This window comes from Calliopsis andreniformis, chromosome 9 (assembly GCF_051401765.1).
Source record: "Calliopsis andreniformis isolate RMS-2024a chromosome 9, iyCalAndr_principal, whole genome shotgun sequence".
Lineage (NCBI taxonomy): Eukaryota > Metazoa > Arthropoda > Insecta > Hymenoptera > Andrenidae > Calliopsis > Calliopsis andreniformis.
The window spans coordinates 14012508-14025991 of record NC_135070.1 but is presented as its reverse complement, the minus strand read 5'-3'; the positions used below and the strand labels follow the sequence as shown (position 1 = coordinate 14025991).

Here is a 13484-nt window from a genome sequence, read left to right as displayed (position 1 = left end):
TACACTAGTGATTACAAATACTGGTGACTACCTATACTGAAGACTACACACACTGGCACCTACCCAAACCCAGGGCCCACTTGATTCGCCTCGTCCCCTGAAACTTGACCATCGATTTCCAGGATCCCCCGCGAGTGACGCGATACGAGGGCGATCAGGATCAGTTCCCACACGGTCCGCGGAACCTGGAGGGTGACAGCGGCGCCGTGCCATCGACACCTCTCGCGTCTCCGAGCGGCAGACGTAGGAGGTCGGTCGTGGTGTCGGACAGGAAGACGCGCAGCGCGGACGTCGGCGTGAGCGGGTTGTACGAGGTGATCTCGGAGGCCGACTTGGCCTTTAGCCCCGACACGCACGCGGAAGCGGTGACAGTGTTCCAGGGTCGAATACGCGAGGAGGTGGTCTACGGCATCTGCCTGCCCATGCCTGGCTTCAGCGCGCTGTTCATCGTCGTGGCTCTGTCCGCTGTGGTTTCGGCGCTCGTCGCAGGGGCGATGCTGCACCGACTGCAGGCCCAGCGCGAGGCGGCCGACAGCAGGAAGAACAACAGAGCTGTGCACACGACCAACGGCTGGCTGTCCTACGGGCTGCTGCGCGTACGCTGCACGACGAGACCAGCCGCCCATCCGGAGCAGATCCAGCAGAAGCAGACGAGCCCGGTCGCCGCGAGCCCCTCGGTCGAGAGGGGTTGACAGCGACAGGGCCGACCTCTGCGCTGGGAGCCGCGTGTACGCTCCTCGAGAGACAATGTGCAATAATACGCTGTACAAAGTATTTTAAGTGCGTCCAGTCGCGGCAGCGAGAGCTTCTCGAACTGTTCCAAGAGGCGATCCATCGACGCTGAGAGTGCTCGAATGATGCACGCCTGGAGCTCCTCTAGAGACTAATTTTTTTCACAGCTTTCGAGTGGAGAGCTCTCCCTCTTTTCTACACGAGCGAACGATTTATAAAAGATTATATTTGGAAAGTAACTGTTGGTATTGGGTAAGTAAATGGTATATTTTCAGAGGAGGTCTATTCTATCGCGAGGTATTCGTCACGTAGGAGGAAATTGAATAAATGGCGAGAGATGAAGCCAGTGGAGGCTCGTGGCAGCTTTCGCCGAGTACTTTGTAAAAATATGTACTTCATCCTTGAGATTACTAGGAATATTGCTGGACACCTTTGTTTCTATGGTCGAGTCGAATGTACGATGGGAGCACGAGTGTCGCTGATTAGATTTATCTGTTTCCCTTGGGAGCCTGTTCTCGCGTTCCAGGGTTCTGTAGATTATATACTTTCGCGATTCACGACATTCTTTTTCTATGTGTAAGTCATCGTCTATATTTAATGATTGATTTACTGGAGATGCTACTATCAATTATACTCATGTAATTATAAATGAAATCGAACGGAATATGACGCAATAAAAGGGACTCATTAACGTGGAGACTACGAATTAGTACAAAAGGAATTTTGTAACCTATAGTTGCCAAATTTTTGTTCTAAATATTCGAATCTGATATTTTATTATTTATTACAAAAGGGGACAAATATTTTCTAAAATTAAATGTAAGGATCCTCCCTTTGTTACGAGGATCGAACTTTATTCTCATAATGCATCTATATATTACGGTAATCATCGGTGAGGTAAAAACATTTAAATATTAAATCCAGTTGCATTTTAAGTTCTTCATCAAATCATTCTTTATGCATAAAAATGAATAGCTCATACAAACTCTAATCACTATCTTGATCAAGATTTTTGAAGCTAAACTCATTTCAGTATTTTTCATGTTAGCATAAACATTATTATAATTAAAATATAATAATATATTAGTACTTTCAAAGTGACTTGGTTAATATAGTAGAACTTCATTTATCTAAATTCATTCGTTTCTTAAAAAAGTTATCAATAATTGAAATAGAAAAATCGATAAATATCAAGCATTTTCAAATAAATGAAGTTCTATAATATTACATACTAGTAACTAGTTTGCTCAATGATAAAATTGAAATGAATTTTTTCAATTTTTTTCTAACGACAAAAAATTCTGTCTTCCATTTTGTAATGAAGGTGTTCCAAAACGTAGCACCACGTTTTCAAGAAATCTTTTATTTCTAACATAGAATTAATATATAGAAATACGTATTTAAAGTCACAAAGCGTTCGATCGTCTAGACATTTTTAACATCTATTTCAAAGTAAGTGCAGCACTAAAGCTAGCCCCAAAGAGGCTGAAAAGAACACCTAACTGAATATAAAGAAGAGATCGTTTATGCTTTGGAGGAAATTTTAGGACGCTATTGCGAAGCTCAAATCTCTTCCTTTCTCTATTATACATATATGTACATCACTATACTAGGACATTAAGAACACTCGATATTTTCTAGTAGATAGTTTAATACATTTAACCTTTGGTTGACACAGCGACAATTATAATTAATATAGAAATTTATCGTAGAAAGTTAACATACTGAATATTTCCTATCAGTGCCAACTGAAGGTTAATAATCGAACAAGAATTAAGGATCGATTGCCCTCCGGAGCTTCTTGATCTAATTGTAAGTGATTAAAGCGACGGAGGGACTATTTAAGAATTAAAACGTCCAGGAAGACGTTTGATTCATTACCATGGACGGGATCCTGTGGTTGCTGATCCTAAGATACCATATATACGTAATTATGCAGATAAGTGAGAAGCGTATATTTGGAGAATATTATCGCAAACCGGGTCCTTCACCATAGCAGCGATATTAAAAAAAAAAGAGGACAGGTGAAAAACCTTTGTACAGGAAAACAAAGCTTCCTTGTGTCTTTTTCTACTCTGTTCTTCTCGTTTCGTCTTTGTAATAAAAGAAAAGGTACTTATCTTTTCCCCTTCCCCTAAGAAACAATTAATTAACGATGCGGTGTTCGGATAGGTATTTAGTTTATTTACTCAGTCGTCCAAACGTTTCGCGAAACGCCAGAACAATTTTAGTGCGTTAGATTATTTCATAGATTATATAAATACATGTACACGCGTGTAAAAAAGAAACTAAATGTTGTTATTGTACCTTTTGGAGTTAAGGAAGATTAACAAAATTGAGACGCAACGATTGCTAATTGCGCTGAATGAGGCGTCGGATGAGAGGGACAAAAAGCCGAGTCGATTGTTAATCGAGAGTTGTGTTTTTATTTAACATGAATCAATGATAATGCCAATAAATGTATTTACAGCACCTTGATCAGTTTCCGCACACCTTTGACAATTACAGAGTTCACTTGATGTAGATCTCCCTGCTCAGAATTGATTAAGACATCTTACCAATACTTTAGTCAATCGTAACAGGATTTTCCAATCCATTCATTGAAATAAATGAATGAAAATAGGCAAGGAACAATAGGAGCTTTTTCACGCGACGAATTCATTCATGAAAGTCAAATGAAAAGCAATACTCTGTCTCATTCTGTCTTTCGAGCACATGTGCTGTACTTTTTTCTATGAATTGAACAGACAAAGCTGAGCATGCTTTTCTCTACTTCGCAAAGTAGCAACGACAGCGAAAAGGGTCAGACGGAACATTTCACTTCCTGTGTTCACTGCAAGCGTCGATTGATTTCTACAATAGAGTTGCATTTTGTTTCTCTAATAACAGCAAAATTGAAATTCATACTATGGCAAGATTATTGTGAAAACTGAGTCTACATGGCGTAAACGCTGTACAATTTCATCCCGTGTTATAAATTCTTGGAAGCCTCATATATTTTCTGCATTTTCACTAGTCGACAAGTATAAAAAAATATGGCAGATATAATTATAGATTTATTATCCATATAAAACAGATTTAAATCCTGGCGATCTTGTGAAAGTACATTATTTCATTCTTTACTTCGATTATGAATAATTTATATCACTATGTCTACGTGTTTACGTTATATATTATATTATCTTCTGTGTGCCATTAAGAGCTACTGACTATTGCTTTATACATTTATTTTTAATATCTTGCGTTATTCTTGTTCGTCTTAGGACAGCTGTTCTTTAACCTCGTGAGTTTACATATTTCAGTTTCTCGGTCAGTTCTCTAGAGAAATATTCCAAAATCTCTACAGAAGTATCTTCATTTTATTTATTATATCTAACAATGGTTTAGCATTTTTCACTAACACAAATTAATCCATCTTTTTCGCTTACAAAGAGGAAATTGATCGCACTTCATTGAAGTGGCTGAAATCGGGACACCTATTACAGTGACCTCATGGCAATGACTGGCTCTTACACAAGATACACTCTGCAAAGTTGATAAAAGATTCAAACCGTTCTATCCAACGAATAAATAATTTCAAAACGATAACATTCAAAAGAAAAAAAAAAACGCTTCTAGTTAAAAAATATAATAAACTATTCTCCCGCGACATTTCAGCCTTAGTCGTACCGAGTTACACATCGTTCGTACGCAACGGGATGGCGATTCTAAAGAAGAAAATAAATAAATAAAATACCCAAATACCATGGTCCCGAAGTAATCGTAAGAAGGAAGTCGCGAGCATAGCGTTTGATTATCTTTGACTAAATTTTCGAGGGGAAGGGACGAAGGAGGGAGAAGGTATGGCGAGGAAGGGAAGGGTGACTATACACACAGTCGCCCACGAGGGCTTGAGCGTAAGTTTTATCATGACGAAGCACAACTCCATATTGCTCGATCGTTCCGATCGCATCAGACACGACGTAACGCGTAGCAGAGACTATCCTATTTAATTTTATTACGAACTATACTTGGTCTGATACGTGCAGGTATACAGAATCGTGCTTACGACATTCCGTAGCCTCTACAATACCTGGAATGGAGCGACCAGGAGGACCGGTTTGCGCGAGATCCAATAAATAAAACAGAAGAATCTTTCCGCGATCTGAATGATCCGAAATTAAGCGCGAGCCGCGAACTGGAATTTCTACCTTCCGCTCGAAATCTGCTAACTCTCATTTGAAACGAGTCTACAACGAAGACTGCTTTCGTTCCATTCACCTTCGACGCCCATGAATGAAAGACGACATCATTCATATTATACGATACCGTGAAAATCGTGAAACCAGTCCGGAGGAAGAAACCCGCTCGGAAAATTTTTCACGCGCTGAGCAGAACCGACGCGCCTGTTTTGGAACGTCAGCACAGAATCCACCTATGAGTAGAAGCACGTCCTCGTCGACTTCTTCGGCGCGACCTGCTCCCCGTTGTAATACGCCACCTTTCTAGCCTTCCCCGAGAACGGTCTTAGACGCAGGCACAGGTAGATCGAAAGTATGCACGAGGAAAGTAACACGGCGAGGAGCACTATGAGTGTAACAGCGAAACCGGGGGTGGTCATGCAAATCATCGAGGAACTCGCGGCGTTCTCGTTGCGCACGGGGAAGACCATCGTGGGCCCATTCGATTCACCGCTGCTCGACTCGTCGATGGAGAAGGTTAAATCGCCGGTGGAAACGACGCGGATTATTCGATTGACTCCGACCGCCTTCTGAGGAGTCGCCACTATCTCTCGGCTCTTCCTGCGTCTCTCGTCCCGTGGTCGACCAGCGGCCGCCTGCAAATAGGCCTCCAAGGGAAGTGGAATCGGAGGCGGAAGACCATAACTGGAATCGTGATGGCCGCTGGACGAGGAATGGTGATGGCTCTCGAGGAGGCCCTGGGACTCGAGCAACAAAGGAGACTCGGAGCACTGTTCGGGACACTGGTACCGACAGATCTGTATGGTGCACTGGAAGTGTACCTCCATCGAGTCTGGGAACTTGAACGCCTGGAAGTGCGCGTAAGAGAGTACCGAGGCAGAGGCGCCGAAGTTTTTGATCTTGGTGAACCGCGACATGAGCTTCGGCCTTGTGATGCAGCCTCTCTGATCTACCAGCTGTATCGGCGCTCGCTTGCCATCGTGAGCCATGCAGTTCCTCACGAGCATATCGAACTTGGAATCGTCGTCCTTTATCGCGAGCACCATCGTCATCGTCTGGCCGATCTTGACCAGCCCCGAGACCTCTGACGCCCACGGGCCCTTGCCGACCTGGATCTGCATCCAGCAGCCGACGTTGTCGCCCGCGAAATCAGCGCGCACCACGTCCAGCATGTCGACAGGGAACGGTCGGAATGTGACCGATTTCTCGTAGAGATCGTGCCAAGTGCAGCGCAGCTTGCGCGCCTGGTCCCAAACTTCCTGCACTTGCGGGTCGTACTGCACCACGATTATGTTCTCGAAGTACGTTCCCGACCCAGACTCCGCGCCATATCCGTATAAACCGTTCTCGGTGTTCCCAGCTGTGCCGCACGCGTGAATGCTAATCTCGAAGTTGACCGAGGTACGACCCAAGCCTGCTGGCAGGTGCACGCAATTAACGTTGCTGTAGTGGCCCTTGCTGAACACTATGCCGTAGAAGGGCTTGTCGAAGCCGAGGTAGACCTTCATCAGATTCTTCTCGCACTTGACGTCCAGCGAGATGATCTTCGGCATGTCTGGCGTAGGCGCTGGCCAAGGCTCGGCGGCCACCGCCGCGCTGCCACCTCCCGTCGTGTAGATCTTATCCATGGCCTCCGACTGCGGCTTGGAAGGCGGCAAGGGCGGCGGCGGGCCGTGATAAGCGATATTGTGGTGCGGCCGTGGATGTGGCAGTCCCAGGCTGCCTCTACTAGGCGGCAGAGGCAGGGGATGTCGGAGACCACCCGGTTTATAGTGGTTGCCTCCGGCGTCTTTCTCGCCTAACGATTCTAACGCCAATTGGTCCGAGCTATTTATGTCGTTGTCCTGTCGATTCAGCGCTGAGTTATCGTTCCGGTTGTCCTCGCCCGGGATCGCCTCGACTACCTCCACATCCTCCGCTCGGGCCAGCTGCGAACACAGAGACGAGAGGGTCGTTAAGGGATCGTTCAGAGATCGCGTTCCCATGCAAACTTTTCGACGAGGATATTTTCTAGAACAAGGGGAAAGGGATAAATGATGAGAAAGTGTGAAAGTAGATTGACGTCGGGCCACATAATTTGCGGACAGGCGAGTTCCTTAAGAACCATCTTCGGGGCAATCATCGGATACGTACGTACGTGCCTCACCTAAATTACCCTTTAACGATCCGTGAATTTACACTGCGCGATCCTCGCGAGGGAATTATCGTGAATGGGACGTGTTAACAGCGGGACGCGTCGAAAATCGTGGAAGCACGAACCCTCTTTCGAACCGTTCCCCTCGTCATGCGAGGAACCGAAAGAGAGGAGCCCTTGGGATGGGGGTCGGGACAGGAGAGGTCTCGCGGTTTCCTGGCAAAAAAGAGCCGCATTTTTCATCGTTGCCCTCCTGTCGCGAAGCGAAAGATCCGCTCAAAGAGCTATCTCCGGGCGTACGCATTCCAGATGGCCAATATGGGAGACAACAGCGTCCGATCAACAAACCCGTTCCGACTGTTCGGCGAATGACGGGTTCGGTGAGTCGAGGAGGGGCGACCAAACGACGGAATAGGAGCATCGGGCCTGGGTACACCGGCGCGTAGTGGCTGATTGCGTCACGCGTGACCCTGGGGCATAACGGACCACCCGTGTCTTTAGCCGCAGGTCAATCGGTCAGCCCCAGCGCTTCGGATACACGTTCGGTTTCCGCCTCTGCCCTCCACCCGATTCCCACATCTGCTTATCTCGTCACAGCTTTCCAACCTGCGCCGTCGCTGCGTTCCATAATTCGACGAAAGCTTACTGGGTCAACTGTGAACGAACCCGTGATGGATTTCGATGACGCCGATGGACTCGTTCGACCGGGATAAAGATGACGACCACGTCCTTCGGAAGAAACGAGCCTCGAACGGTTTCGCGCGTCGCGGTACGTTCTCGTTTCGCGCTCGAGTCTCCTCACGGAAATGGAATCGTTTGGAAACGTAATAACTTAATCGCCCACTGGGCGACGATAGTCTCTGCGCAACGGTTTCGTCTGGCGGACGATGCTAACAGTAATGACGTCATTAATTTTCCGTTACGCGAACCGCGAAGATTAATATCGCGTTTGAAGCGTTTCGCAAAAAGGGAAAATTATAGTGAACAGGAAGAGTAATAATTATCCACCGCTCCGAGCGTATTCTCGTATATCGGAGAAACTCTTCCCTCCACCATCTTAGAAGGTATTTCATTCATCTTAACTCTGGTTCATTCAGCTAGCCGAGCCACCGCAAAAACCACCGCGCCTCGTTGCGCGCCGACTGGACAGTTTTCGAGATCTGGGTAACGCTGTGGATGTTACGTGTCGCGTGTTTGTAAAGGATTGCAATTGCTGGCGTCTCGTGCTTATGAGAATGAAAATTGCTTTGAAATTTGATGATGATATGTTACGCGAGATATATTGATATAATTGGATTGTGTTCGCTCGATGCACGGGCAATTAGAAACGAAGAAACGGATCGTTAATGTGCAGCGTTTTAATTAACTTTGCAAGTATGATTCGAGGGGAGCGTTGAAGTCGGGAGGTTTCTTTGCAATCGGCTAGCGTGAACAATTGGCAAGTCACGTTTGGCGTGCAATATATTCTGCAACGTGAATCGAAATAAATGAAATGCGTTTTTGTAATGGATGAAGCTAATTTAATTCTCTGCTGTGTTGGGTCAGTGAAAAGTATAGAATTTCAAGAATTTTTGTCATATTACAATCTGTGTAGAATGGAAGTTCAATATTACTGAATTAGCAATGGTAAGAATTATAATTAAATTGGTCGAGGTTGAGGTGTGTCAAAAACGTTGTATCTATTCCATGTTTATGGAAATTTTCCCGCAACAGGTGTCAGCTTCCAGAGATATACATCAGTCGGTGTTGTTATTCAATATTTGTTACTCTAAGCGATGATTATTCAATATCTGTCAGTAGTATTAAGCAACTATCGAAGCTGACACTAATTCAGAAAGAGCTCAGTGAAGTTCGAAACTCAATTCGAACCGTACCAAAAATAAAATCAAACGAACACTCCATAAATAAAATCGCTTTCATTTGAGTTGAGCCAAACCTATTTCTAAAGCAGCTGGTCATTTAAAATAAGAAACCAATTCTACACGCGAGGAACCATGACCAAATAAAACTAATAATTGAAAAAAACCAGAAGACACTTTCAAGGCTACCAAAGGATCTGCACCAAACCATCAGAACTACAAACTGTATCAAAAAGAAAGATAAAAATCAATTCTATACAACATCCTGCCATGATAAATACGACTTCAGAAGAAGCTAGCAAATTGGAACGTAAACCTGTCACTCTCCACTCAGATAAATTATCCTTATTTTTATTCAACAAAAAACTAAAGAATTCTTCGACCCAAAATGACGGAGTCGCTCAATCATTCATAAAAGCGTAAAAATCGCGGACAAGTGTGTACGGAATTTCAAAGAAGTTCCCACGTCTCTGAAGATTAATCGAGGGCGGTGTGGGAGAAAAAAGAACGATGTTGAATGATCACGAACTTCATAATTCCCATTAAGGGGCACGGGTGCTCCGATGATCCCGTAGAATGGACGACGTCGGAGGTGAAAAGGGAGAAAAAAAGGGTTACGAGCGAATTGAAGTCGCGCAGGTCCCCAAGAATGCAGAGTGGGAAGGCAGGATCACGGAACCGGTAGTTTCGAGCGCAATTTTTGCGCGCAATCCTGTAAGACCGATTCGCGGCGGAGGCCCCGACGGTAAAACGTTACTTCGTAGTAGACGTGGATGAGCCGGATCGGAACGGCGCGCACCATTTCAAGACATCGACCGGGCCTCGAGTCGCCCTTAGCTCTGGGTCAGAGCACTGGGTAACGGCATTGCAGGCTATGTACCCACCGTGATATCTGGGTTATAATGTAGTAATTACCCACGCAGACATACCGACCTACCCCCCTTGAAACAACCGCGCCGCGTGCTTCTCTCCACAGACGTTTTTTCACCGCCAGACCCCGATGCTCCGCGGACGCTTTTTCTCAACCGCCTCTTCGCTTATTACAGATTCAATTTTTGCACGCAAGAAAGCCTTTTGGACCGGTGCATTACGAAGCCCTTGAGCACCTCGGGAAAGAAAAATGAAATATCAGAAATTAAATGCGGGGCGTTTAATATGGGAATATTCTCACTCACTTTTCGGGTTTTTGAAATGCTATGCAATTTGTGTGGGTGTAATGTTGATGTATTTGAATTTTTTTAATTGAATTTGATGGGAGGAGAGCGTGGTCTTCTTGCAGAAAAATAGTGGTGTGCGTGCGTTTTAAAAGTGACATACTTAATTGAAAAAGGATTATTATCAAACAGAGAATATTGGCAAATATGGAATTGTCTGACAAATGTTATCTTATTCAGATAATTCACCTGGAGAATAGTTAGATTTGCAGTAAATTATTTTATATTATTATTCAAGCAATTTGTAGTTTATATTTGGAGAGCTCTTTATAGACTACAATTTCGAATTTCTGGATCTTTGTGGACTGAATATTTTTAATAAAACTATTTTCAAACGAGTACACTTACCCCCTTCAATAGGAGACAGGCAAAAATGAATATCCGCCAGCGCATGCCGTGTTAGCGTCCACGGTGAAACACTAGAAACGTACCACTGAAAAAATCAAAATTGCCTCAGTCAAACAAATATTCCTCTTCAGACAAGGCAGCACAATTTTCAAGTATATATGGATACGTACCTACAACACAATCTCACGTGTTCTATCCTCCCAACCCGACGAATTCCTCAGCGATACGTGTACCACGTGTCGATGGAATAGCTCGATGAGTCCCTGAATGAAGTTATACCTCTGCAATGAAATCACAAAGAGAACGTGAAACGATGAACCACGGAAGGAATGGTGCGAGTAGTCGGCTGTGTGCTGGTTCAACAGCATCCACGAATGAACGTCCAAGTGAAAACGTCACTGGCCAGTTGTTAATAGAAAATGGTGAACATCGAACGAACGAACCGGTCCATCATCGGACGCTTCGCTCGTGTTTAATCGCCAATTATCAGACACGCTCGCCTCGTACGACCACTAGGCCACCTGTCCCAAATTCCTGCCGAATGTCCGGGTTTTCGCTCCGTTACCTCGTTGTACTCATGACACCCAGCTGCCAGGATCGACATCTATAGATATGAACTGAATTCGCCCAGCCCGACCCATCCCGCAACCGATCGCAGCTCGTCTCGATCAACGCCTCGGTTTCCAATCGCGAGCCATTTTTCGCGGCTGAGTAACTGCCAGGTGTTTCACTATCGAAACTATACCGCGGTCCCAAGCACGCGAATCCTTCTAGCAGGAGATTGAAGCTATTAACGTCCACGCGATACCTCTCCTCGGTTTTTTCCCCAGGATCGTAATGCTAAATATAGTTTTCGTTTATGAACCGTTGGTGAGAAAAAAGAGAGAATGATTCATCGGATTCGTGCAGCGAGCGCAAGATCCGAGGAAGACGATGTACGTACGTATGTAGGCAAGTAGGTTTCCACCTATCGGCCTTCGACGCTCATACCGAATCCACTTACACGGATCCGGAGGCCGAAGCCATCCGTGCCAATAGATTTTCGTCCGATTCCGGGTCGAACGATAGACGATACGTGCGACAAATCACCGATTTGGGATTTCAGTGGTCGTTTGTCTGCCGTTTCGGTGCCGACGTTCTGGGAATTTCTAAAAGGCTAAGAACAACCCGAGGCACCTATTGATCTCTGAACGTTCACTGCTCCGATTCGCTCGGTTTCTATTCCCTTATTGTTATTCAAGTGCCTTTTTAGAGGAGATACTTTCGCGAGGCGTTTGGGTACGCGATATCGGCAGAAATAGAGAGCCATAGAATGCGCTCGAAATGGCAGGTATGGACACTGGAGCATGAGAAATTTCGTATCTGTCGTGAAAACGATACAAAGCTTTCTCGTTATTCCTCGCTAATCCCGTTATTATACCCCTCAATAGAATTCTCTCTTTCTCTTTTGCGATACATCTTCATCGAGACAACAACGCGTTATCAGTGCGTTGATTAGATTCAGATCTGTCTGTTGTACTCCTGCGAGCTTACTCTGTGTAAACAGTGTACCGCAGCGCTTTGCTCTCGAATTGTGGAAACAACGCGAAAGCTCGTTCCCGCTGGTGTAATTAATGCGTTCCCTCGAGAAACCGTGCGCGCGAGTATCGAGCGTAAGGTAATTACGAAACCCACGGTGATCTATACCGAATTCCGTTAGCGGCACGGCGAAGTTACAAGGCGCTTCGTTGTTATAAGTTATTGCCAGCATACATTAGTTATTATTCCGCTTTACCGATTCGTGCCACGATAGACCGCGACACCTGTTCTTTCTTTCACCACGGGACCGTGGCTGAATAAAAATCACCGGCGGCTGTTTACACGTCCGTTTGTTCGACGCTAGCCCCACGAATCGGGCACGCCGAAGATGTGGCATGGTGCCAAATACATATAACGGTTCCGCCGGTGTGGTAATTCCGAAGTCAGGCATTCGCATAATGAGTGCGTACCTAATAGTGACCCATATAGAAAGGAGTCGAAATATCCACTCGTTCCCCTTCCCATTCGATGGTGACACTTTCGTGACACCGACCGATGCTGACTTTGAAGCTCGCCGCACGTGGTACTCGTGCTTCGTTAATGGCTTCGACTCTTTCTCCAGCTGGGAGCACTGCCATTGACCTTATAAATATGCATACGTGCGAATGATTAATTATCGACGAAGGGAATAGCTATTTTATGTATAGTGATCGGTAACTCGATGGAAATTTGGGTTTTAGATTTTTATTAATGGATAATAATTTAACTGTTATTGTAAAGGAGGTTCGAGAACTGGTGTTGGAAATTTTGAGGGCTGATTCTACGTGTCAAAATAGGACAAAAATTCAGAATGACAAAATTGTAGTTAAGGCTTAGTTTTAGAGTTATTAACTGTTGAGAAAATGCCTAAATTTTGCGCGAGAAATGTGTCTGGCTCGGGACTCATTCTACTGACTTAACTGTGTTTTACCTGGCTAATATACGTTAGCAGTAGAATAGGTTCCAAGTCAGACATAGTTCACACAAATTTTAGGCATTTCAATTTCAATTCATTCTTGTCATTCTAGATTTTTATTTTATTTTAGCGTTTAGAATCGCCTTTTAAAATTCCTGACACCTGTTGTCGGACAACCTGTAGTATAACTGAATCCTTATTCTCATGGAAGAGATGTATCTTACTTTAGTACTTTCGCAGTGAATTCAGATCCACCAAAAGTAGATAGACTTGTAAATGTTCTGATTCTTTAAATTTCGAAACATTTCCATCTAAAGAGATTGAAGAAACTCTACATGTGTATAAAATTCGTATCTTCAAAATTGACGAGAGTTACCTGACCATCTAGAGTCACTCGATCACGTGCAACGCAGCGAGCGCATAGTAATCGAGCGTAACAAGATAAACTGACGACTCGATGATAACTCAATGCACTTTCGATGCAAAGGTGTCGTACTCCCTGATCGATCGCACGAGATACCTGTCAATAGATACTGTTCAATG

General features: G+C 44.7%; 2 protein-coding genes across 2 annotated transcripts in view; one reads left to right on the top strand and one right to left on the bottom strand.

The window, feature by feature from the left end:
- Positions 1 to 806, top strand: part of M (zona pellucida domain-containing protein miniature) — a 55226-nt gene extending 54420 nt beyond the window's left edge. Inside the window, exon 9 of the mRNA XM_076384404.1 lies at positions 123 to 806. Coding sequence (XP_076240519.1) covers positions 123 to 692 — 570 coding nt within the window. The 3' untranslated portion in view covers positions 693 to 806. The remainder of the gene's footprint in view (positions 1 to 122) is intronic.
- Positions 807 to 5146: 4340 nt separating this feature from the next.
- On the bottom strand, positions 5147 to 10513 carry Dy (transmembrane protein dusky). The gene is made up of 2 exons (XM_076384405.1): positions 10469 to 10513; positions 5147 to 6841 (listed from the first exon to the last, which is right to left on the bottom strand). The coding sequence occupies exons 1-2, from the start codon at positions 10511 to 10513 to the stop codon at positions 5147 to 5149; spliced, it is 1740 nt and encodes a 579-aa protein (XP_076240520.1).
- Between the last annotated feature and the right edge of the window lie 2971 nt (positions 10514 to 13484).

Coding starts and splice junctions, on each gene's coding strand:
- Dy (XM_076384405.1), bottom strand. CDS start 10,513: ATGCGCTGGCGGATATTCATTTTTGCCTGTCTCCTATTGAAGGGG. Junction 6,842..10,468: donor CCTGTCTCCTATTGAAGGGG/GTAAGTGTACTC, acceptor CTGTGTTCGCAG/CTGGCCCGAGCGGAGGATGT.